This window comes from Puma concolor, chromosome D4, assembly GCF_028749965.1.
Source record: "Puma concolor isolate L17-30 chromosome D4, mPumCon1.1.hap2, whole genome shotgun sequence".
NCBI lineage: Eukaryota > Metazoa > Chordata > Mammalia > Carnivora > Felidae > Puma > Puma concolor.
In genome coordinates this window covers 40,384,281-40,409,076 of record NC_141679.1, presented here as the reverse complement: position 1 = coordinate 40,409,076, position 24,796 = coordinate 40,384,281, and the positions used below count along the sequence as shown (strand labels likewise).

General features: G+C 43.5%; 1 protein-coding gene across 1 annotated transcript in view; it reads left to right on the top strand.

The window, feature by feature from the left end:
* ZDHHC21 (zDHHC palmitoyltransferase 21) overlaps positions 1-4,159 on the top strand; it is a 93,055-nt gene extending 88,896 nt beyond the window's left edge. The window contains exon 9 of the mRNA XM_086685321.1: positions 3,133-4,159. Within this exon, the coding sequence (XP_086541447.1) occupies positions 3,133-3,285 (153 nt within the window). The 3' untranslated portion in view covers positions 3,286-4,159. The remainder of the gene's footprint in view (positions 1-3,132) is intronic.
* Positions 4,160-24,796: the final 20,637 nt, after the last annotated feature.

Below are 24,796 nucleotides of genomic sequence, written 5' to 3'. Positions count from 1 at the left end.
ACTTATAGGATTCACTGTCCTGGTACTTTAGAAAATCCAAGGCTCTACCCTTTCTACTTTGTCATACCATCTCAGGAGGTTCAAAGGTGAAGATGGAGAGGGTCATACCGTATTTATTTAGCATGTCATTATTTATAGTCACGTGCACACCTACACTATATGTGGGGACGTAGGTCCAGAGCTGCTGGCTGTCCTGTATTCCACATGACTTCTCTAGAGCTGATAATAACCTGCGTTTGGGGGGCCTTGACCTAAGGGAGTGCCGTTGTCTTATCCCCCAGGATTATTGCAACAACCCCATGAAGGAATTAATATTTAGTAAGCACTTATTATCCAGGTCAGCCTGCCTCCGAAGCCCAAGGTCTTACTTAATCACTGTTACACTATGTCATTATCTACATTTTATGAATGAGGACAGTGAGGCTCAAAGGGGCTATGGACTTACCCTTGGTGTGACCGAATCAAGCCCCTTCTCTTCCGATGATATGTTTCTGATCAATGTAGTAAAGAGGACAAGCAAGTATACAAACAAATATACTGCAAGGCAGATGAGGAAAGGAAATAGGAAAATGGCAGGTGTGTGGTCCGGTGGGATAGGAAGGAAGTGAACTATCTAATAGGATGAATAAGATTTCTAGAAACAGAAATAACCAGGAAGAATATTTGAGATGAAGGCAAGAGAATGAGTAAAAGTACAAAACACGGAACATTCAGAAAACAACAGACACACTGCTATAAATTCACTGTGGTGTGGGGTGCTCATAAGGGGTTGGGAGACTGGGTTAAAAATCTAAGTGTGCTTGAATGCAAGGAGGGTTTGCTCGTACTGTGTTGGAGAGTGGGAGCCATCGAATGTGCATGAATGAGCATGGAATGTGCTGTGATCAAAGCCACACTTTAAGATAATTGTGGTAGAGAACACTGAGACCAGGGAGAGGCCATTGCAGTAGTTCTTAGGATAAAAGGAGGATCTGAACCAGTATCAGAGTGTGGGAAGGGAGAAGTAAAAAAACCATTGCCATGGAGAGTTTGCAGAACCTCCTAACTGTCTAGGTGTTGGGGTCACAGAGAAGGAGGTAGCAAATATAGTTCTGTGTTGGAGCCTAGGTCCTTAAAAGAATTGTATCATTATAAATAAAAATAAGGAATTAAGAGGGGGTACCTGGGTGGCTGAGTTGGTCAGGTGTCTTGACTTTGGCTCAGTTCGTGACCTCACAGTTCATGAGTTCGAGCCCTGCATTGGGCTCTGCACTGACACTGTGGAGCCTAGTTAGGATTCTCTCTCTCTCTATATCTGTCTCTCAAAAGTAAATAAACAAACTTAAAAAAAAATAGGGAATTGAGAAAGAAGGACTAATGGGGGGGGGCATAGGCATCTCAGTTTGAAATAGGGCAGCTTTGAAGTGCAGGCAAGTTGTTAACGTTGAAGTACATCAACCTGAGTGGAAAGTGATGCAGCCAAATTTTAGTTCAGGTGAAGGTGATCATGGGTTAGGCCATGGAAAGAGCAGGCACAAAAAGAGAGACAAGGCATAACCTTTGGAAATTCCTACATTTGGAAGACAAATAGGTGATGAACTCTTAAAGTAGGTAAGGAAATACAAGACCATGGAAACCAAAGAAGAGAGTATTTAGGAAAAAAGATATGCCTAACAGTGGGGAATAGGACAGTCAAGGAAGCTGAAATCAGAAAAAGATCCTGAGAGCAAGTTTGATTCCAGAGGAGTGATGACTAGGGAGGGGTTGGTGGTAGGAGAGCCCAGACAACAGGGGCTACAAAGTGAGTACGCAGGGTCAGGCAGAATGAATGGGCTGCTGACTCTCCCAAGAAATCTGTCAATGAAAGTCAAGAGACAAGATCAATTCCCTCCTGTTTTGGAACGTCACATGGCATAACACGTGCAAGTCAAGGAGGGGTGGTGGCTAATAATTCTTTTTATATATGAATCTGCATTTTCAGGGGGATCTGGAGAAAATTTTTTTAGAAAGTCTTGGGAAGCAACAGGAAAGAAAGTTCTAAAGCAGTTATTCTAAAGAGGATGGATAAAACATATAATACCACAGGCTGGAAATGAACTTGCAACTTAAGAGATCACGATTTTGGCTTTTATACAACATTCCACTAATAATTAGAGGAGAGAAAAACTATAGCCTCTGGGAGAAAAAAAATATTGAAGTCATTTCCAACTGAGACACCAAGTTTCTGGAACCTGCTATTAATGCACCTGGCTACACATGGCCCTTATCTTGTAGATAAACAAGACAGCTTCCTCAAAGAGACACAGTATTCAGTGTTCTCTTACTGAGAGCTTCATTTCAAAGCATTCGCCTCATATCTTCCAACAGATTACAACAAAAGGACAACATTCTTTTGTTTTCCCTTATTATTTTTTGCAAGCTGCTGTCTCCGCACCATGTTACGGTGATGATCAGATTAAAATGAGCCCTTTTAAAAACATTCAGTCGGTGAGTATTTGAAGAAGCTACACAAACTTCCAGCTCATATGCTGTATGGATGTAATAACTCTATCATATGCTCTGGAATAAAAACCACGTTATGCAAAGAAGGGTGACGATTCCAGATGGCCCATACTTACCTCTGACCGCAAAAGACACACACACACACACACACACACACACGAAAGCGAAAATAGTACAGTTAGTGAATCACCCCCAGTTTTCCAGTTGAGATACCAAGACCTACTCTTCTTGGGGAAATAGAAGTCTCATGTGTAAAATAGTTTTGGCACATGGCTGCCTTTGTCTTCCTGTATATAACTAAGAGGCAGGAAACCAGGAAAATACTCATTGCATACTTACTCTCTACCTCAAGCCTTTATAACTTGAGAGACCCCATTTGCCATATTCTTTCCTTTCCTTTTCTTTTCTTTTTTCTTTTCTTTTCTTATTTCTTCTCTTCTCTCCTTTTCTTTTTTTTTCTTTCTTTTCTTTTCTTCCTCTTTCTTTCTTTCTTTCTTTCTTTCTTTCTTTCTTTCTTTCTTTCTTTCTTTCAAGTGTTCAGCTCTTTATTAACAGATTACAGAGAACAGGTTTAGTCAAAAAGACCAAAGCCCATGTCATCATCAGACTCCTTTGATTCTTCTTTCTTGGCTCCCACTTTCTTCTCTTCAGCTCGGCAGCCATGATGGAAATGGAGGACCTCCTGCTGCTGCAGTGCCAGCGGCCAGCTGGCCCACCAGCCCCTACGTTGCAGATGAGTCTCCTGATGTCAACACTGGCCAGGGCCTTTGCAGACAAGCCTGGCCAGAAAGGTTCAAGACTTAACATCTGCTGTTTTAATGAGGGCATCGATCTTATTCTTGGTGATCATCACATCGTCGCTGCGCAGGATGGGGCCAGAGCAGAGGCTGATGAGCTCCCAGACCGAGGCCACGATGCGGGGGAGTGTTGAACGGTGCTGCTGGGCACAGATGAAGTGAGGGGCTCACCCCAGAGTGGCCTTAGCTTCCTCGGAGGGACCAGCACCTCCCAGCAGCTGAGGAAAGGGGCTGCCCCCTACTCATAAGTGTTCCTTCTCTTTAGGAGCTTACAGAATTGAAATGGCCACTGCATTAATTTTAATGTTATTTTATTTTCATAAAATTGCACTGCAGAAGATCCAAAAAACCAAAAACATTGCCTGTAACCGTATTCTGAGACCACAATCTTTATTTTGATACATGTCCGTCAGTCTTTTTTGCTTTGCGTTATTTATGACGGAATTGTATTACAACACAGTTTTGCATTTTCTTCATGTAATTTCATGTCTGAAGCACCCATTCAGCATCCATGCCTCATCCCAGGCACGAACGCAGAGATTCCCTACCTTGTCAAGTAAAGCTACAAGGAGACTGCTGTTTACTAATTCTTGTCTCTTGAGGGAGACACATTAGTTGCTTAGATCTTAATCCAACTGTATGCTGTTCACAGTGTGTTTAGCTCCTTAAAAACAAAGAGACTACATCACTATCCAGAAGGCCTACCTGCCTCTCCGTCAACAATGTGATGGTTCTAGGGGTGTCTGGGTGGCTCAGTCAGTTAAGCATCTGACCATGATCCCTGAGTCTGGCTCTGTGTTGACAGCTTAGGGCCTGGGGCCTGCTTCGGATTCTGTGTCTCCCTCTCTCTTTGACCCTGTTTGTAGCCTGTCTCTCTCAAAAATAAACATTAAAAAAAAATTAAAAACACAAAACAACGTGATAGTTCTTTCACCTTGGGGAAATCTGAAGAAAAGTATGCTCTCACTTTTTTGAAACCATCGATTGCCTGCTTACCAGACTCATTATCCTGCACTTGCTAAAAACTGCTTTGAAATTGGGATTATCACTGACTTCAACATTAACCTAGAATCATGGTTTCTTTCTCCCTCCCTTCCTTCCTCCCTCCCCTCCCCTCCCCTTCCCTTTCCTCTCAAGCTAGTTAACATACAGTGTCGTCTTGGCTTCGGGAGTAGATTCCCACGATTCATCACTTATATACGACACCCAGCTCTCATCCCGACAAGTGCCCTCCTCAATGCCAATCACCCATTTCCCCCCCCACCACCCCCAACAGCCCTCAGTTTGTTCTCTGGATTTAAGTCTTCTTATGGTTTGCCTCCCTCTCTGTTTCTGTCTTATTTTTCCTTCCCTTCCCCTGTGATGATCTGTTAAGTTTCTCAAATTCCACATATGAGGGAAATCATGCGATACTTGTCGTTCTCTGACTGACTTGTTTCGCTTAGCATAATACCCTTCAATTCCATCCATGTTGTCACAAATGCCAAGATAACATTTTTTTTTTGCCTTCCCTTCAAGAGAGATTTTCTTAAAGCCTACTATATGCCATATATTCTGCATTCACCATGTGATATATTCCTCATAGCAACCCCAGGAAACAGATAGCATCTCCCTGTGTGGGCAGTACAGGAGGGAAAAAGTGAGGTATTCACCTAAAATCAGAAGTTAGGGAAACAAAATAGCCTCAGAGGGTTAGGCTGTGAAACCAACACAAAATGGAATGCAGAGAAGGAACTTAAAACTTCATGCTGAAGATATTTGTCAGGTTGGCTCCCAAGGATAGCAATATGGTCGTTTGGCAATAACCGTATCTGATGATTAAGCGTATTTTAAAGATTTGATTAATAATGGAAGCGTAGATGAGTGGGTGTCACCGAGTCAAATATATATAGGCTGTGCATTCCCAAGCAGGACCATTGAGTTAGTAATCTTCAGGAAACGTTTATTGAATGTCTCCTGTGGGCCATGCATTGTACTGGATGCTGGACATGCAAAGATAAGTAAGATATAGTATTTGCCGTCAAGAAGCTCAAAGTTTATTGGAGTTTAATAGACACAAAACAGAGGCACCTGGATGGCTCAGTCGGTTGAGCATCCAACTCTTGATTTCGGCTCAGGTCATGACCCCGGGGTCATGGGATTAAAAGCCCATGTCAGGTTCTGCACTGAGGATGGAGCCTGCTTAAGATTCTCTCTCACTCCCTCTGCCCCTCTCCCTGCTTGAGCTCTCTCTCTCTCTCTCTCTAAAATAATAATAATAAGAAATAGACCCATAAGCAGATAATTAAAACAAGTGTACGAGGGGAGAGATTTTCTTGGAAGCATAGAGGAAAAACACTCATCTGGGAGGCAATGGTGAGGTTTCCTGGAGGGGGTGATCTTTGAAATGAGTCTGAAGGCAGCTTCTCGAACTATCCATATTAAAGGGCTAATCTTTTTCTCTTTTTCATTTCCAATTTGCTATGTAAATACAATGAAAATGGACGATGAGACCAGTCACATTCAAAAGTACAAACCCAATTTTGTTCTTTGAGTACGCCGATATGTAATGGCTCTGGCTTATTACTATAAAAGTTTCTAAATGCTTGCTTTTCACTTCCAGACTCACCTCATTTCACCCTAAAAAACTCAACAGGACGGTTGAGAGCCAGCACCAATGCTTAGAGCACACTTTGCGAATGGCCTTGTGTTGAAGGATGAGGAGGCATCAGCCATGAACAGGGAAGGGATGGATGGGGCGGTGGGGAGGGCAGCCTCAGCAGGGACATGGCCAAGTGCAGGGAATGGGGCTGGGGGTGGAAGCACTGGGAAAATTCTTTGGGCCTCTCCAGTGACTCTTCCTTACTCCTGTTCTGTGCGGGCTCTGCTTGCCAACTTCTCCCAGCCCTGTGCCTTCCGTCTCTTTCCTTCTCTTGGATACATTTTTCTCCTTCAGGCCCTGCATTCTCCTCATCTCCTTCCAAACCTGTAATGACGACTTTTCTGGGACCAAGAGACAAAAGGGAAGAGGGGAAGTTGTGATTAGGGGAACTGCCCCATTTGTCTTCCTCTCCCTTTGGTCTGAGAACATTTCAAATTCTTTTATTTAGCATTAAAAATTTCTTTAAATGTTTACTTCTTTTTGAGAGAGAGAGAGAGAGAGAAAGACAGAGAGTGAGCAGGGGAGGAACAGAGAGAAAAAGAGAGGGAGATGCAGAATCCAAAACAGGCTTCAGGCTCTGAGCTGCCAGCACAGAGCCTGAAGCGGGGCTCAAACTCACGAACCGTGAGATCATGACCTGAGACAAACGCGGACTGACCCGAGACTTAACCAACTGAGCCACCCGGGCACCCTGAGAACACTTCAAATTCTTACTCTAACATTCCCAAGCTTGCAAAGTATGTTAAGAGTCAACAGAGAAAGGAACTGAAGAACTGGAATTTGTTAAATTCAATTTTATAAGTTAATGGAGGAAGGGGTCAGTCTCACATTTTCATTTTCTGAACCTAAAACCTGGAAAGGGGAAAGGGAGTAGAATTCTTTTTAAGTTACATGAACTTAAAAAAGGGGGGGGGGCAGTTTTGTAACATGTAATTTTTTGGTCGTCCCAGCATCATTCATGCTCGTTACGAAATTTTGTCATAGCCTCAATTAGAATAATTTCTAACTCAGAACTTGAGAATTGGCTTCAGTTAAGCTTCTGGGTATTGTTTGGGTGAACTGGCTTCCCTGGTTTCAGAAGGCTGTTTATTTGAATGATAAATTAAATATGATTGGCGTTAAACCTAGTTATAAACAGAGCAAATGATGCTTGTGTCGAACTACCCCGGGGACTCAAAGCAACACATGGTTGGGCAGAAGAAACCACGAGGGAAAATCTACAGATTCAACTCTTGTCTTTAAAATGAAAACTTTTCTATTATATTAAAGACATCAAAGCAAAATGAAACGGAAAACCACTGGGAAAAAGATGTATCACTACATTGACAAAGGACTAATATCTATGTTATACAAATAGTTTATCTACATGAATGAGAAAACCACCGAGCAGAGCATATAGTAGATAAATGTGTAAGAGGGTGTGAGAACCTAGAACAGACCCAAGATAAAAATGGAAGTAGTGAAGTCAAGATGTGTTTAAATGTGAATAAAATTAAATTAGAAAGAAATTCTAATCTCTAACGACGATCTTAGCCGTGGAAACACTGGAGGGAGTTGAAAGCCATTTGCCAGTTCTGAACCCTGTAACACATGCCTGCGTGACTATTTATGGCCAATAGACAGTTTATGTTTGGAGATGTTTTCCAAAAGGAAGAATATGTACTATGCACACAAGATACCACTGTAGCATTGATTAGAAAGCCGAAATGTTCAATAACAAGAGAATGAGGTATTACATTATGGCATGTTGACTGGATGAAGCAGAAGTATAACCCCCTAAAAATAACTATGAAGACAGTAATTCACCAACTTCGTACTCTCATCACAGAAAAATAGTATGTGGCTTAAAATATCACAGAATAAATCAATGTAAATTTTTATTTTTCTATGATTGGACGCTATCAAATGGATATGCCTAAGACTAATGAAGAAAAAATAGAAGGCTGAAAGAAGTAGCTGTTTCGCTGTAGTGCAACACTTTTTAAATCTCCTCTTTCCTTCCTTTCTTGCCTCCCGAACCCCCATCTGCTTTCTTTCATGTTTTAAATAATATGTTGGTGTGACTTTTCAAAAGCAGACTTCCATTTGTCCCGATTTCTACACTTACTTCTTTGATAGCTAGTCACGTTAAATTGTTTTTAGGAACAAAGCTAATTATAAATTGATAAATGAAAAAAGTAATGAAATAGTGAATAAAAGAGGAAAGACTTGTCTTACGAATCGGCTATAACTTGACCTCCGCTCCCCACACGTGGGAATGTCCTCTGTGTGTAGCACACTAAGTAAAGATTTCTTTTTTTAATTTTTTTTTTTTTAATGTTTATTTATTTTTGAGACAGAGAGAGACAGAGCATGAATGGGGGAGGGTCAGCGAGAGGGAGACACAGAATCCGAAACAGGCTCCAGGCTCCGAGCTGTCAGCACAGAGCCCGACGCGGGGCTCGAACTCACGGACCGCGAGATCATGACCTGAGCCGAAGTCGGCCGCCCAACTGACTGAGCCACCCAGGCGCCCCAACACTAAGTAAAGATTTCCTGCTGACCTCAGAAAACATAAAGCCTAGCAAGAAAGGAGGATGGACAGTCAAGCAGATAAAACATGTCCTCTTCACTGTATTCATTCAGGAACGTTTCAGTAAATTACTCCTGTGAACGACAATCGTGTAAAAACCGGTGAAGCAGGGCCATGAACGTGCTTGCCAGATGGAGACGTCTTTAAAGAGAGGACGTTTAAGGGGGTTTTGTTTACTTAAAAAAAAAGAATCGGGGCGCCTGGGTGGCGCAGTCGGTTAAGCGTCCGACTTCAGCCAGGTCACGATCTTGCGGTCCGTGGGTTCGAGCCCCGCGTCGGGCTCTGGGCTGATGGCTCAGAGCCTGGAGCCTGTTTCCGATTCTGTGTCTCCCTCTCTCTCTGCCCCTCCCCCGTTCATGCTCTGTCTCTCGCTGTCCCAAAAATAAATAAATGTTGAAAAAAAAAATTAAAAAAAAAAAATGAATGAATTTTTATTTTAACAATGTAGTGCATGTCTACAGTGCAATGTGCCTGGTAGTTTCACCAAGTTTTTCATGACCTCAGACAGGCCCTGCCCTCTCCCCCCTGGAGTCCCACAACTAAGAGGCAATCACTTCCAGCGCTCTTCAGAGGCTGTTCTACTCCTGGAGAGTCGCCTCTCCAGGATGAAACCTCAGGGCTTCTGGGTGGAGAGGGTATTTACCTGTCTGTGTAGGGAGGGTAAGTAATTCCAGGGAGCAGCAACTTCTTGTACATTTTTCAGGGGCTCCTGCTCTGTCTTCCATGGCGTCCAGCCCCCCTGGTTCCCGAGTCCCCTCGGTTCTGCAGTGAGACCCACTTTGTCACTTGGCTCCCCATCCTTGCTGCAGGCACTCAGCCACTTCTGGCCTGCTAAGTTGGGCATCGCACATCTGCCTTCCACATTCCAAAGTTTTGTTGAAATACTTCATCACCTGTCAGCTTCTCTCTGCTTTGCCCTTGGGGGGTTATGCATCTTTATTAAAACAATCCTTTTTATACTCTTTTACTAAGTTTTCAGGAGGGAGCAGGGAAAATGCAGCTTCAATTGGCCCCTTCTGACTCGGAGCCGTAAGTCATACTTTAAAGAGGAATTTAAGGGTGAAGACATGGGGTGACGAGAAGGGCGTTTTAGGTCAAGGAAAGCAAGTCCACGAACAGATTTCTGAAAGGCTGTGGCATCGTGTTTGGGAAATGAGGATCACAGTTGGCTGGGGTGTGGGGTGTACTGGATGGGGGGCCAGAGGCAGGTAGACAAGTCCCCCGTGGTAGACTGGCAAAGATGGCCCAACTTATTTTTCTCCTTGGACGCACACAGTCCTTGCAATGTGACTTTGTAGCTTCCTCCAACAAAGGGGGAGAATCTGCCCCATCTCCTGGAATCCAGGTTGGCCTTGTGGCGGCTTCAGTCAGTAGAATGTGGCAGCAGTGATGAGGTACGGTTCACACTAGGCCACCAGCGGCCTTGTGTCTTCCACTGACCATCTTGGAACCTGGCCAGGTGCCGTGAGAGCAAGCTCAGCCTGCTGGAGGATGAGAGACATGTGACCCACCTCACGTCACCCCAGCTAACAGCCATCCAGTCCCCAAAGCAGCCACCCAACTGACTGGTAGCTGGCTAACGTGGACAAGGGAGCTCAGGTGAGGCCAGAAAAAGCATCTGGGCAGGTTCTAAGATGGTGACCAGTAAAAGCACCCAACGGAGACATTGTCTAAGTGTCCAACAACTTAATTGTAGAATTCTGAGGTAAATGTTTTTATTTTTTTAATTTTTTAAAAATATTTATTTATTTTTGAAAGAGAGAGAGAGAGAGAGAGAGACAGAGTGCGAGCAGGGGAGAGGCAGAGAGAGAGGGAGACACAGAATCCAAGGCTCTGAGCTGTCAGCACAGGGCCCATTGCGGGGCTTGAACTCACGAACTGCGAGATCATGACCTGAGCGGAAGTTGGCACTTAACTGACTGAGCCACCCAGGCTCCCCATAAGTGTGGTTGTTTTTAAGTGGTGATGTTTTGGGGTGGTTTGTGACTCAACTAGAGCTAACCAATATGCCCAACAGAAATTGGCAGAGGCATTGTGAGGCCAAGGAAAAACTACTGCTTAGAATTACAGGATCAGGTTCTAGTTCTTCCGTTGCTACCAACAGGTCATGTGTCCTTGGGCCAGTCACTTAACCTGAGCCCTGCCATCTAATTAAAGATGCTGGATGGTGGACCACATAAGTGGTTTTCAAGCTTCTTGGCCAAGTAAGCCACCTGGGAGCTTATTAAAACTAGCCATTCTGTCCCCAATCTTACAAGATAGAAAAAAAACTATAGTTTATTTCCTGGTGACTCGGATGCAGCCAGGCCAACAGGCATCTCAGACACCAATGTTCAAGAACGTGAGGGTGTCTTCCAGGTTGAAAATCCAGCGAGCTTCCCTCCCTTCAGTAGGTTTTCCTGTGGCTTTAGATGCTTGTCCACCAAGGTGCCTGGGTTTCTTCCTCCCATGGGGCGGCATCTCTTCACCTTCCTGCCCTCTAGCCCACTCCACTCCCCCAGGCTCAGGTGGCTATTTATGACTCCCAGGCTCACCACCTCAGCAGCCATCCATTTCTTAGCTCTCCCAAAACTCTTTTTAAAAAAAAAATTTTTTTTAATGTTTATTTATTTTTGAGAGAGAAAGAGACAGAGTGAGAGCCAGGGAGGGGCAGAGAGAGAGGGAGTCACAGAATCTGAAGCAGGCTCCAGGCTCTGAGCTGTCAGCACAGAGCCCGATGACGCAGGGCTCGAACCCATGAACTGTGAGATCATGACTTGAGCCGAAGCCGGATGCTTGACCGACTGAGCCACCCAGGCACCCCTCTCCAAAAACTCTTAATTCTTCAAGAAAACGGTCATTCCACAGTCTTCCATGGCCTTAACCCTTACTCTTAAACGGGAACCCATTCAGCTTTCTCATGTCCTTCCAATCACTGCTTCCATGGTCCTTTGGATTCTCTGATAGACAAGTGCAGGTTTCCAGTGTTTGGTGGCTGGCGGCCCATGAAGCGCCACACCTTGTCCAACCGAGGGTTTTCTTAGGCTCTGTGAACCAGTGTTTTATTTATTTTATTTATTTATTTATTTTTATTTTTTTAATGTTTATTTATTTTTGAGACAGAGAGAGACACAGCGTGAGCAGGGAAGGGGCAGAGAGAGAGGGAGACACAGAATGTGACGCGGGGCTCGAACTCACAAACTGTGAGATCGTGACCTGAGCCGAAGTCGGACGCTTAACCGACTGAGCCACCCAGGCGTCCCAATGAACCAGTGTTTTAAAAAGACCTGTCTCCTGCCTCTTGACATCACTCGCTCCCCATCTGGAGTGCTCTTCCCGCAGGCCCACGTCTCCCAAACTAGGGTGTCTCCTGGGTAACAGTTTTGCCATGGATACCAGTGGTTCTATCTCTCAAATTGACTAGCAAGCCTTGGTCTAAGCCTTCCTGTCATTTATTCTCAAATCACATTTCCTGTGTGTGGCTGGGGGAGGGGGAGGGAGGAGGAAGACTTTCCATAAACTGCATCCATATTGTATACTCCCTGTCCTATATCAGAAAAAAATTAATAAATGACCTCAGGACATCAGACAAAAGCAGTAAGGCACATGGCAAAACCAAAGTCATTCCCACCAGCCTTATGACAGCAGTTGGGGTTTGCAGGAGGCAGGCCTCCTGGGGGCTCAGGTAGAAGAGACACCCTCTGTCATCCTGGGTGACCCTATAGTCTGAACTCATCTGACACTAAATGCTCTCTTCTCTCTAGATTGCCCTCTGCGCTGGGAGTCAGTTCCTCGAGGGGATGCTAATTAGCAAAGCTGAACAATTTGCAGATAGGTTCTACATCCTGTTTAGGATTCTTTTTAATTTAATTTTTTTTTTTTTTCTTGAGAGGGAGAGAGAGAACACAAGTGGGAGAGGGGCAGAGGGAGAGGCAGGGAGAGAATCCCAAGCAGATTCCACGCCCGACTTGGAGCCTGATTCGGGGCTTGATCCCACGACTGCGAGATCATGGCCTGAGCCAAAATCAAGAGTCAGATGCTTAATGGGCGGAGCCACCCTGGCACCTCAGGTTCTGTTAAGGATATAAAAAGTAGGTTTTAAAAATCCGTGTGGGTCAATAATGTTATTTTTTTTTTAACTTTTTTTTTTAACATTTATTTATTTTTGAGACAGAGACAGAACATGAACGGGGGAGGGGCAGAGAGAGAGGGAGACACCGAATTGGAAGCAGGCTCCAGGCTCTGGGCCATGAGCCCAGAGCCTGACGCGGGGCTCGAACTCATGGACCGCAAGATCGTGACCTGAGCCAAAGTCGGATGCTCAACAGACTGAGCCACCCAGGCCCCCCTCAATAATGTTAATTTAATTCTTTTTATTACGAAGCCGGGGCAATTTATTAGATAACGCACATGTGGCATAATGCACTCAGAAGCCTAGAGTCACTTACTGTGTCCTCAGCCGGCGGTGATAAAATAAATAATCTCTTAACAACTTAATTTCCTTGAAAGGAAATTTTATAGCAATAAACTTGGCTCATGTTCACACCTTAAAGTAAACAACTCGGTTTCTTCCTTGTTTGGCCGTGAGTGAAGTTTCTGTCTTACTCATGGATCTTTGGGTAGATCTTTGCTAGCAATTTGAAGATAAGCCAGCCTTGTTTCAGACTGGATGGTCCTTTTCATGGTCTCTTACATTCATCTTAGTATGGCCTCCAGACTCTGTCCCCCGCACACCACCACCAGCTTCGTGGTGGTAGGGCATGTGGGCTCCCAGGGTCGACATGTGGTCCCACAGGATGAGCGCTGCCTCGTGTTGGGAGAATTGAGTTCCACACGGTGCTGGGCATTGACTGGGCTGAGTGACCAAGACCATCCTCCCAACCTCCCTGCCTCTCTGGTTCCTTATTCTGTATAAAGGCACAGCAAAATTGGTCCCTATAGCTCTTTCAGTGCTGGTTCTGAGAACACATTTGTGATGACCATTTTAGTCCTTCAGTAGACTCGGAGAAATCATCCAGAGTTCCTCACTGACTGATGGGGTCGGGGGTCGGTATCCGGTTTCCTTACCCTCCTATCAGCCCTGGGTACCATCTCTTAATTCAGAGGGGAATATTGAGACCTTCTGTTTTTGATGCAAAAGAAGCTCGGCACTAAATAACATTAACCGTTTATACTCTAAATGCCAGCATGAGCTTTGGAGTTCATTTTTCTCATCTGATCCTCACCCTATGAGGGAATCAGGACACTGGTTAGCATTTTTGTTTGACAGGAAAAGAAAATAAGGTCTTGCCACTCTAAGTCACTGGTCCAGAGTCACGTGGCTAGTGATGTGGCCCGTGCCACCGAATTCAGGCTTCGCACTTTTCACCAGAGCCCTTTACACGCTTTACTATCCCTTCAAAAATGAAGCCGCCCCTCAGAGAGCTGACACCCCCATTCTACCTGTGTTTTCAACCTTTCCCGCACAGATACTCCGCAAGATGTGGTCTGTAGTAATTATAAGGAATTATAACCACGTATTCTGTTTCAAATTTCTCTCTCCACGAATTGGAGCAGGGAGCTGAGGAGGGAGAGTGGAGAAGAACTGAAGGAAAAGCCCTGCAAAATGAAGAGCCTTTTATCCAGCAAGCCACACACCTTCCTCAGACAAACACAGGTGCCTCTCTGTGCCAGGCTGGGTGCTGGGAACATAATGTGATGCAGGCACGAGGGGCTTGGGGACAAGGGTGAGAGTCGGAGGAATCTGTGCCATGTGAATCAGCTGCCTCGAGTTAGTTGTTCAGGCTTTAGGACCATAAGTGCATTCTTCACTGGTTTTCTCCTCCATCTTGGTTTCTCCTTTATCCAATATCAAAAGAAAATTAGGTGAGAACAGCACTGCAGCTCTAAGTGTGTTCTCCAAGGTAGCACGGTCCAAAGGAAATAAAAGGCGAGCCAATAGGTGTAATTTAAAAACTTTCCAGCAGTCACATTTTTTAAAACGAAAAAAAGAAGCAGGTAAAATCAATGATATGTTTCATTTAACCCAATATATCCAAAATGTGGTCCTTTCAGCATGCAATCAATACAAAAATTACTGAGACATTTTACATTCTTTTCTGTGCAATGGGGGGTATCTTTTAACTTTTCAGAGCCACCCTCATTTCAGACCAGTCACTTCACCAGTCCTCAGTAGCCACCTTTGGCTGGTGGCCGCCATGTTGGACAGTGTGCACCACTGGGTTTGCCTCAGAGAACAGACTGGTAAAGCAGCGGAGTGAGGCTCTCACCACCTTCGATTGGGCGCCCCACTCCAAGGAGTCCTGAGGGACCTCTCCAACTCCTGCTCTGATTGTATTTGGGGGGGGAAGCTGCACCACCCTTCCCGTTGATGGTTGATCAGCCACAGGGAGCCCTCGGCCTCCTTCAGGTTCCAGCCCCCAGCAGGCCTCCTTTCCTTACCGTGAAACATGACCACCGCCAGAGCTGGCCTGCAGGCGCACTTCAGAGAAGCCCCCGTTTGCAGCCCTCATGAATTGCTCTTTCTTTTCCACCACACACAGAAACCATTTCCCCGACTCCTTTTAGCCCCAACGCCCTGCGGGGGGAGCTACACAAGGCTCCCTTTGTTTCCCAGGTTGGAGTTCCACAATGTACCTGCTTTTGATAAAAGCCTTACCCTGAAAAGCCACATTTTTGTCCCTTTTCTTCCTTTCCCATTTTTACAGAACCAACGAGCAAACCCTCACTTTCAACATTTAACCTTGTAAAATATGAGCAGGTTTCGACTTTGGAAGTGGATTTGAGAGCTCCCCAGCTCCCTGCCCGGGGTTTGGCTTTCTGAGAGGAAATGAGGAGCTAGGCATCGGTTCCGAAGGCTCCAGAAATCCCTGTATGATGCCTTTTGGTAATTTGGTGACCCTGCATTATTCTCTACTGCTTACTAAAATCCTTTCCTAACCTCACGGGGTGGTGTCCTTTAAAGAAATGGGTTTTGGGAAAACTGTGCAGTTGGGTAATTCAAAGAAAATTAGGAAGCCCCGGCGTAAATGGAGAGATGGGAACGCTCCGCCCTGAGGACTATAGCTGCCAGTGTCTGCACGCTACAAAGTTGGGGCCATCCTCCCGCAACTCTCCCACCCCACCTCGGATAACCGGCTCCCGAGAGGGTATGTAGAAGGTGGGCTGTCGGGTCATCGGCAACCTTGTTTTCTCATTTTTAACCTAGAAACCTTACATTTGCTGCACAGCAGGACGGTTGGAAACCACATCAAAAGATCCTCTGACATTGTCTTAGGTACACCTTAAAAAAAGAAAAAAAAAAAAAACAACGCTGAAAACAAAGCAGCCTTGTGCAGGACAGGGACACGCTGGTGATTCGGAGGCTTATCGTGGGGTCTCTGGACAGGGGGTACTTTTCATGTAGGCGACTGGAACCTTTACTTTTGGGAGAGAGTCTTAGTGTTATTGAGCCCGGTTTTCCCGTGGAGAAATCACGTTTTTTAATCCTTTCATTCTCTCCCTCCCATGTGGTTGACTCCAGACTCAACCCTTTCCAGGACTTTGCCTCAGAGGAACCGCATTCAGTGACGAGCGTGGTGCATCTATGCTTTGTCACCCACAAGACTGTGGCTCAGGAAAGGCTGTGCCTTTACAGCACTCGCTAGCTCTTAAGGTGGCATTTTTTTTAAGGTTATTTATTTTGTGAGCGGTAGGGGGAGAGAGGCAGAGAGAGAGGGAAAGAGAGAATCCCAGGCAGGCTCCATGCTATCAGCGCAGAGCCCGACAGGGTCTGGATCCTGCGAATCGTGAGATCGTGACCTGAGCCAAGATCAAGAGTAGGACACTTAACCAACTGAGCCACCCAGGTGCCCCCACAGGGATGAGTTTCTTCAAGCCCATTCCCTACCAAATGTAATTGCTTCTGTCCTTGGTTTTTGTCTCAGAGGGACGGCGACCTTCACCTGGGCTCACAGTCCCATCTCAGCCTACTTTCTCTGAAAGGTCCATCAAGCAACCTCTCTCCTTATATGTTTAGCCTACTTTCTAGCTTATTTCCCTATGCTTCCAAACAATGCTTACCCCCTGAATAAATCTATCTATCTATCTATCTATCTATCTATCTATCTATTATCTATCAATCATCTCTCCAACCCGTCTTTCCTTCAAGTTACCACTCTCTGTTTTTTGGTAGCAAATGACAGAAAAAGTGACCTGAGGTTGAGCAAACAGAAGGGTTAATTAGAAGGATCCTGCGATGGCTCAGAGAACAGAAAGGAAAGCCAAAAGAGCTGAGTAACCAGGCTTCCGGAAGGAAAGACTAAGGCAGCTCAGGTGCCTCGATGTTTAGGGACTCCCAAGGTTGTTCCAAAGGACTCCCCCTATTCCTTATCTCTGCTTTTGTCTGTGTGACTTCAATCACTCAGACTGTATTTCTCTAGCAGGCTGGAACTATGGCTCTGGACATCTCCCAGGATCATGTCTTTTCAGTATTGCCACCAGAGAGAAATGACCAACTTTTCTCAGTTCCAGCTTACTAATCCCCAGAGAGGGGCTCCAAGCTGCCTTTCTGGAGCCGTGTGGCACCCTGAAGTGGGTACCGGATTACAACATTCTCTGAACCACGTGGATAGAGCAGATCTCCAAACGAAGCCAGGTTCGCTTAACGAGAAGAAAAGAAAAGCACTGGGAGCAAAAATGGATTTTCATGATACACTCTATTTTCCTTCTTCCTTCTTCTACCAAATTTGTTGAAGGCATTGCTGTGCTTTTTGTATCTACTTAATTAATTTTCATTCATTCGGGCTTCTGTCCTTACCCCTCCATCACTACATATGCCTCATTAGGGTCACTGATGCCTTCCTTCTCGTTCTTGACTTGTCTCAGATTTCTGACCTGATGAAACCCTCCCTTCTCAAAAGCCTTATCTGTTGTGACTTCAGTCGTGCCACCCTCACTTAGTTCTCCTACTTTCCTTTTTACATTTGACTGTCTTTGTTGGCCCTTGCCCAGCTGATTATTTCTTCAAAATTTTTATTCCCTAGGACAGTTCTTTGTCCTGATTTATACCATATACTTCATTTGAGCATTGTGCTGGCCTCCTGAGGCTGTGTTTACTACATATAAACCAGAACTCCTCAAATCTTCTGGTTCCTTCTCCATCCTGGCCTCCTGATTGACATTTACAGGTTCTTCCTCTAGGTGTCCCTTAGGCATTTCAGATGTGTACAGAAACAGATGCAACATTTTCTTTTTTCCCCTTTCGTCTTCTCTCTAGAGACTTGCCTCTTCTTCTGAAGATCCATTTTAGATAATGGTACCAATCTTTTAAGCCAGGAACCTGGGTTCTTCACTTTGCCCTCTTCGTTTTCCATGTGGGCAACAGAAGTCCACCTCATTCATATCACTTGGATCCATGTTCTTCTCTCAGTGCCCACATTCCCTGGTTTGGTTCCGAAAGTCATCATTGCTTGCTAGGACTATTGCAAAAGTTTGCAAATTGGCCTCTCTATTTTTAAACTCTTCCCACTCCCTGTGGGGTTGTCTTTTAGTGTATGTGTGTGTAAATAGGTATATATATGTGTGTGTGTGTGTGTGTGTATACATGTATATATAAAATATATATTTAATTATAATATGTATAATGTATATGTAATATAGCATCTATTTAATTAGAATATATATAATTTTATAACACATATATAGTTATGACAAGTTTTTCCAGAATACAACTCGATCATGCTACTCCTTTGCTTAACAACTTATACCTTTTCCTTGCTTTCTGAAGCCCTGCACAATGGGCTTGACCAAAATTCATCCCCTTTTCAGCCCTTGATTCAAACACTTCAAACTGGACCCCATTTTCATCACGCCTTTTAATATATTTAATGTTTATTTATATTAAATTCATGCATGTGTATAGTTTTTATTGTGAAAAAATCCTGTTTTTCAAGATTTATTGTGAAAAGCGGTAACCTCTGCCTGTGTTCTTCCCAGAGCAGCCATTTCAGCTCTTTTAGCTGTTTCTTTGGTGTTACCTCCATATTCTGAATAACATGATGTCTGTCATGTGTCTGGTTTGATTTTTCAGATTTAATATTCTGACCTTTATTTCTGCCTTCCCTTGCCTCCCCAACTCATACATGCACACTTTCCTTTCCATATCCTCTCTCTATAGTTATATCATACACTTGATACATATTCAGACTTTACATTAACATAACTAGGAGAATATTTCTCACAGCTGAGCTGTGTTATATATTATGACTACATTTACTTTCTTGAACAACTTTCTGTTTTCCCTGGAGTTAGTAATTGCCATATTTTTTAATTTGTTTACTTTTCTATATACCAGTCAGTGATTCAGTCCTAAGCTCATTGCCAGAAGTTAAAATAGGTCCTCAATATATTCACACATGGCACGAATCCATCTGTTTTGTTTATATTCTTGGACTTAATCTTTCCAAACCCCTCTGTCTCCTAATCTGATTTTTTCATTTGGGTGGAATAGAAATGAGGTTAGGGAAAAGCACTCAGAAATAAAATATATACATCACTCTGGCATTTGGAGGGAAGAGAAAACACTTTTCCTCAGATGTAATACCCATTTACTTTATTTTTTTTTAAAGTCATCAATTTATTTCCTAGGCCACAGTACTGCATGACCCCTTGGGCTATTTGGGTTGGGGTTTGCTCTCTGACTGGTTCATGTTCACTTACATGCAGGCTTCTCCATTGATATATGATGGGATGACAATGCTAGTGATGATGACAGTGATTCTACAGAAGATGGTAAACAAATATCTCCAAATGTTATCTGTCTCATCTTGCAGAGGAAGGAGAGCAGTCACAGAACAGGAGTAATCAGCAGTGGTCGTTTCATCACGGTGGAGATGCACATGATGCTCTGAGGAGACAGCTCTTCACTAAAACACTAATGCACATAAAACAGGTCTGTAAGACCAGCTTACATTTCTCCAGTGTTTATAGCCTGCCAGGTGCCTCGTGCTGTGCCTGCATTTTCTCACTTAATTCACACAGGAGCCCTATGACTTTGGATGTTGAGGACTTCCATTTGGTAGAGAAGGAGACCATGTTAGTTTGCCCAAAGTCAAGCAACTAGTATCTGTGGGACTCAGGAATTGAGCCCAGGAAGTCTGACCTTAGAGCCCCACTCTTCCCTCTGTGCCTTACTACTCTTGATCTGAGAAGTGATATATGGGGTGTGGTACCAACCAATAGAATAACAAATGATTGAAGTGAATACCGAAGGTGTGCGGAAGAATGGTGTGGCAACTGCATTGTGAGCATTGGACCACTGGGATCTTTTTATGTTCATCTTGATGTCCTCAGGATTGCCCTTGGGTGTATTTGCTGGATCTCATTTAGTAGAACACATCATTTCCACAAATGTGTCAACATATGTTCTCTCTAGGAAAAAGAAGAGAGGGCACGTGTTTTTAGCAATACCTACAAGGTGCTGCAAAATCAGAGCTGGATTTTTACTTGGTCTCACCCTTAGACTTAACATTATGTGTCCCAGGTTATTAAACCTTGTCATTTCCTCACCTCCCATGTCCTGTGTGCTTTTGTTGACACTGTTTCACTGCCGTGTGAGCCCCTTCTCCCCAACTCCACCTAGCAAATCTTATTCACCCTTAGGATAGTTCAGATATCACCTCCTTGAGGGACACTTTCCATGACTTTTGCAGAGGATTCCTTGTCCACGTTCCACGAGGATGTGATTTATCTTGCCTCCAGTACAGTATGTCGCTGTGCTCTCTATACCAGTATTTAACACAGTGCTTGGCTCTCTGATGGCATTTAGTAAAAGCTTATTTAATTAATAAATAAATGTTGAACAGGCAAATAGTCTTATGAAAACTGTCTCTCCAATTCTCCAGGACCACTTTTCCTGGATAAGAAATTTTTCCAGAACTGTTCCCTCTACGGTTTACTTTACCCTATCTTCATTTTTTGGGGGTTATTTATTAAAAATATTGTATAATGGAAAGTGGCCTACCCTTAATTTCTAACTGACTGTTTTTATTAGACCCAACTGAGCGCAAATATTCCATTCCACTACTTTGTTATTTTTTTCAATGTTCAACATACATATTACCCATAAAAATGTGACTTCCTGCTTTATTTCCAGCATAACACATGAGGGTTCTATAAAATTTACTGGAGAAAATAAAATGTAGCGCAGACAGGAGATTTTTATCTATTCATGTGGCTCCCCACTGTCGACTCATATCATGTAATTCTACTTAGCACTTCTGGGCCCATTTCCTTCAAAGTACTTTCCAAGCATTACCTAAGCGATGTTGTATAGACGAGCGGATGGGACGCCGGGAACTTAAGCCGTAAATGCAGAACTGTTAAACACAGTTCTGAGGAAATTAGATTTTAGACTTGGAAAGAAATATGGTCCTGACACTAATACCCTGTCTCAATTCAAATGACCAAACGTCCACCTCCCCTCTGACATCTCCTCTATGAAGACAAGGGGGATATTATATGAAATGGAAGGGTGACTGAGCAGTGGTGTTCTAAAGATATGAAAAGCTATAATCGCCCCAGAGCAACTACACTAAAAAACGTGGTTTTTTTTTTTTTTTTTCTCAAGATTGTTGAAAAAAGAACTGCCATCGCTTCATAATCAAGACATAGTATACCACACCTGGAAAGGCCAGTAACAGTTCAAGCACAACCAGTATTTTCATGTAATAATCGCAATTGCGATTTTCTAAGTGCCTACTCTGTGCCAGGTGTATACGGTATCTTTAATCCTTTCCGTGACACTTAGAACAAGCTTGTGATTCTGCAAAATTGAAGTTTTGCCCAGGCCAGGCTCTGTGATCCCTCCTAACTTCAATCTGGGAGGATTTTCCAATGTAAAAAGGACACCTTTTAGAAAATGCCATCGAGTAGAGAAAAAGGCCAGGGGGCTAAATAAAGAATTGTGCTCACAGAATGAAGTTTTCCAGACTTCGTTTTTCAAACTCATGGAAATATCTGGAAGGTGCAAATTAACACAGCTGTGACCAGTGGGGAGTGGGACTGCAGAGTATCAAGAGAGGGGTAGCTCTCAGTTATTAGCTTATATAGTCTTCTGTATCACATGCAGTTTTTTGAAAACAGTAAGCATACAGTGATTTAGGAATTTCGAAGTAGTTTTACGGGAAAAACGTATACACTGGTTTTATAATCCGGGTCCTGTTTTCACATGTTGCTTCTCTTTCCCAGTCCGGCGCCATCTGTAAATCCGAGTAGGAATTCTGCAGTTTTTCCTGCAGGCAGAAGCGTGTCCTGTCTAGTTCATCACTGTGTCTACAACCTCAAGCACCTGCCTGGTGCCTACTGAGTGCTCAGTAATTATTGGTTGAATGAATGAGTTCTGTAAAGGAATCGTCAATTTTCTGTTTCCCTTTCTGCCTTTTGATTTTAGAGAGAGAGAGAGGGAGAGAGAGGGTGAGAGAGCTCACGCGAGCAAGGGTGAGAGGAGCAGAAAGAGAGAGAGAGGGAATCCTAGGCAGGCTCCATGCTTAGTGCGGTGCCCAACGCGAGGCTCAAACCCACGACTGTGGGATCATGACCTGAGCCAAAACCAAGGGTCAGACGCTCAACCAACTAAGCCACCGAGGCGCCCCTGTTTTCCTTTCAATGACCGTATCATAAGTAAAAAATTCTAGTTAAGACCGACACCATGCTTTGGTGCATGTATATGCATTCGTGTTTTAGATGGGGCTTGCTGGGCAGCTGGGTGGCTCAGTTGGTTGAGCATCTGACTACAACTCAGGTCATGATCTCATGGTTCATGAATTCAAGCCCCATATCCGGCTCTCTGCTGTCAGGACAGAGTGTGTCCCACCCCAAACCCTCCTTTGGTCTTTCTCTCTCTCTCTCAAAAATAAACATTAAAAGAAATTTTAAACATAAGACGGGGCTTCCAACAAATGGGCAAGGCTAACGAGAAAAGAAAACTAGGCAACTGAATATGTAAATGATGTGCATGTGCTGAGCTAAGGTCAATGACACTGTATCAGGCTGTGGAATAATGACTGCCCAGACATCAGACATCGAGAGACCCTTCCCAGTATTGTCATGCCACGCCCAAAGCACCTGCCCATCACTTTCAGGCCCACGTGGGGGTAAACCAGTGATTTCATGTCTCATTAATGTTGTTAATCTGATTTTCGCAGGGTTTGCATTTTCATTTTAAATTCTAGCTTCATGGTTACATTAAAGCCATAAACAATATTTAATCTTATTTGTGCCTATATTTTTTTGTTTTATTTATTTATTTTTTTTATTTGTGCCTATATTTAATATAATATATATATAATAATTTAAGCCCAACACCGAGGGTCTGTCAAATTGCTTTTTCAAAAAGGAATTGCGTTGAAGAACTGCAAGTTCAAATTGTTACTGAAACTGTTAAGCCGGACGAAACCAAAGACAGAGTCCTATGACATACCTTGAATCCTACAGTTTGTGTATATTTGGTCCATCGAGCAGAAATGCACATGGCAACTCGCACCCACGCTGGGCAGTGACCTTATCCACAGGATATAATCACAGACTTCATCTTCTGTTTTTCAAAATCAAGACACATGTCCTGATCCTGGCCCTGGTGAGCTGGTGGCTTGGCTCTCAGCCACAGCCGTCACAAACTCCTGTGCAGACCTCCACCACGTATGGCTTTACTGCTTACGCTGTTTACTCAACTGCATGCAGTTTTTGTCATTATACATCAATTATCACAGCTAGGAGACCAGAAACTAGTCATATGCAGTTTCTGCCTGTCTTCAGACTTGAATTCCTCTACGCTAAGCTCCCACTGTGTTCTTTTGACCTCACTCCTGAGGCCAAGTGGGATGTCAAGCATTGTTTCGCTCACCGAGCTCTTTTTCCCCCGCGCAGCTTCTATCTACCCTGGGCCCAAGGGATTGGTGGCTTTGCTTGAATTGCCTATGTAATTAGCATTATTTCTACTACCCACCTCTTCTGCCATTTCAAAAGATCTGCCTTCTGAGTAGCCCTGACCTGAGCATGAGATTTATGCGGATAAATTTGTGTGGATTTATGTGGATAAGGGAATATATATTGTAACAATGATCCCGAGTTGAAAGAGGAGGAAATAAAATTGTATACAAATGCTGATTACAGCTAAGGGAAATATATGCATATATTATAAAAAGATTTGAAAAGAAAATTATTGTTATTATATTATTATTATTATTATTATTATTTTAAAGTGGGGAAGAGTAGCAGAGAGAGAGAGAGAGAATCCCAAGCTGCTCTGCTGTCAGTGTGGACCCCAATATGGGGCTGGAACCCACGAACTGTGAGATCATGACCTGAGCCAAAACCAAGAGGTTCAACCCACTGAGCCACCCAGGTGCCCCTTATATATTATTATTAATAAGCTATATTGCATTCAGTGTTTATTACATTTTTACCATTGAACTTGAAAATAAAATTAACAAATCAAAGTAAGTGGGTTTAGTTGACATAGCATGTTTTTGGTGAATGTATGACAGCTCCAAGTTTTCACAACTTTTTCTAAGTCCTCACAAGAAGATGAACAATGGTCAGCCAGAAACTTACAACAGAGTGATACTTAAAGTGATCTTTCTCCTCCTTTCAAAAAAAAATGGTGGTGGGAGGGCATATGTTTTGTCCAGCATTCTAGAACCTCTACTATTCTCCATGATTTCTCAAAAAGACCAAAAAAAAAAAAAAGGCTGTTGATGATTCTGATTTCATATTTTCTACTTCTTTCAGTGCCCTTGAAATATTCATTAGGGCTGGGATAATCCCTTGGGCTTTGCCGTCAGAAGAATGTTTATGTTTTTCCTATCTTCTTTGGAAATCAGTATTTCCATTGAGAAAAGAAAAGTGGGTTAGACAAGATTATCACTAATGCACCTTCCAGATCTAAAATATTACAGTAGGAACAACTGTGTGTATTATACGCAAATGTGAAAAGATCTATCCGGTGTAAATATAGTATAAAACAATTGAAGTTGGAATGATATATACATATAAATTTAGCCAAGAGTGGTATAATAGAGTGGTTATTTTGTTTTGGTTGTAAAAGCAAAATTGTTTGACTTCTGCAACAATGAACACTTGAAAATATATTTAAAAAAATTAAGGAATAGTGTTAATTTTATCTGCAGAATTTATTTCCAGTGTTCCTGTGTTTCGCTAAGAGGCTATGTATTAGCCAGTCACAAAAGAACAAAGACCGTGTGATTCCACTTACACGAGAGACCTGGAGTGCTCACCTCACGGAGAGAAAGTAGAAAGGGCGGGGAGGATGATGGGGAATTACTGTTT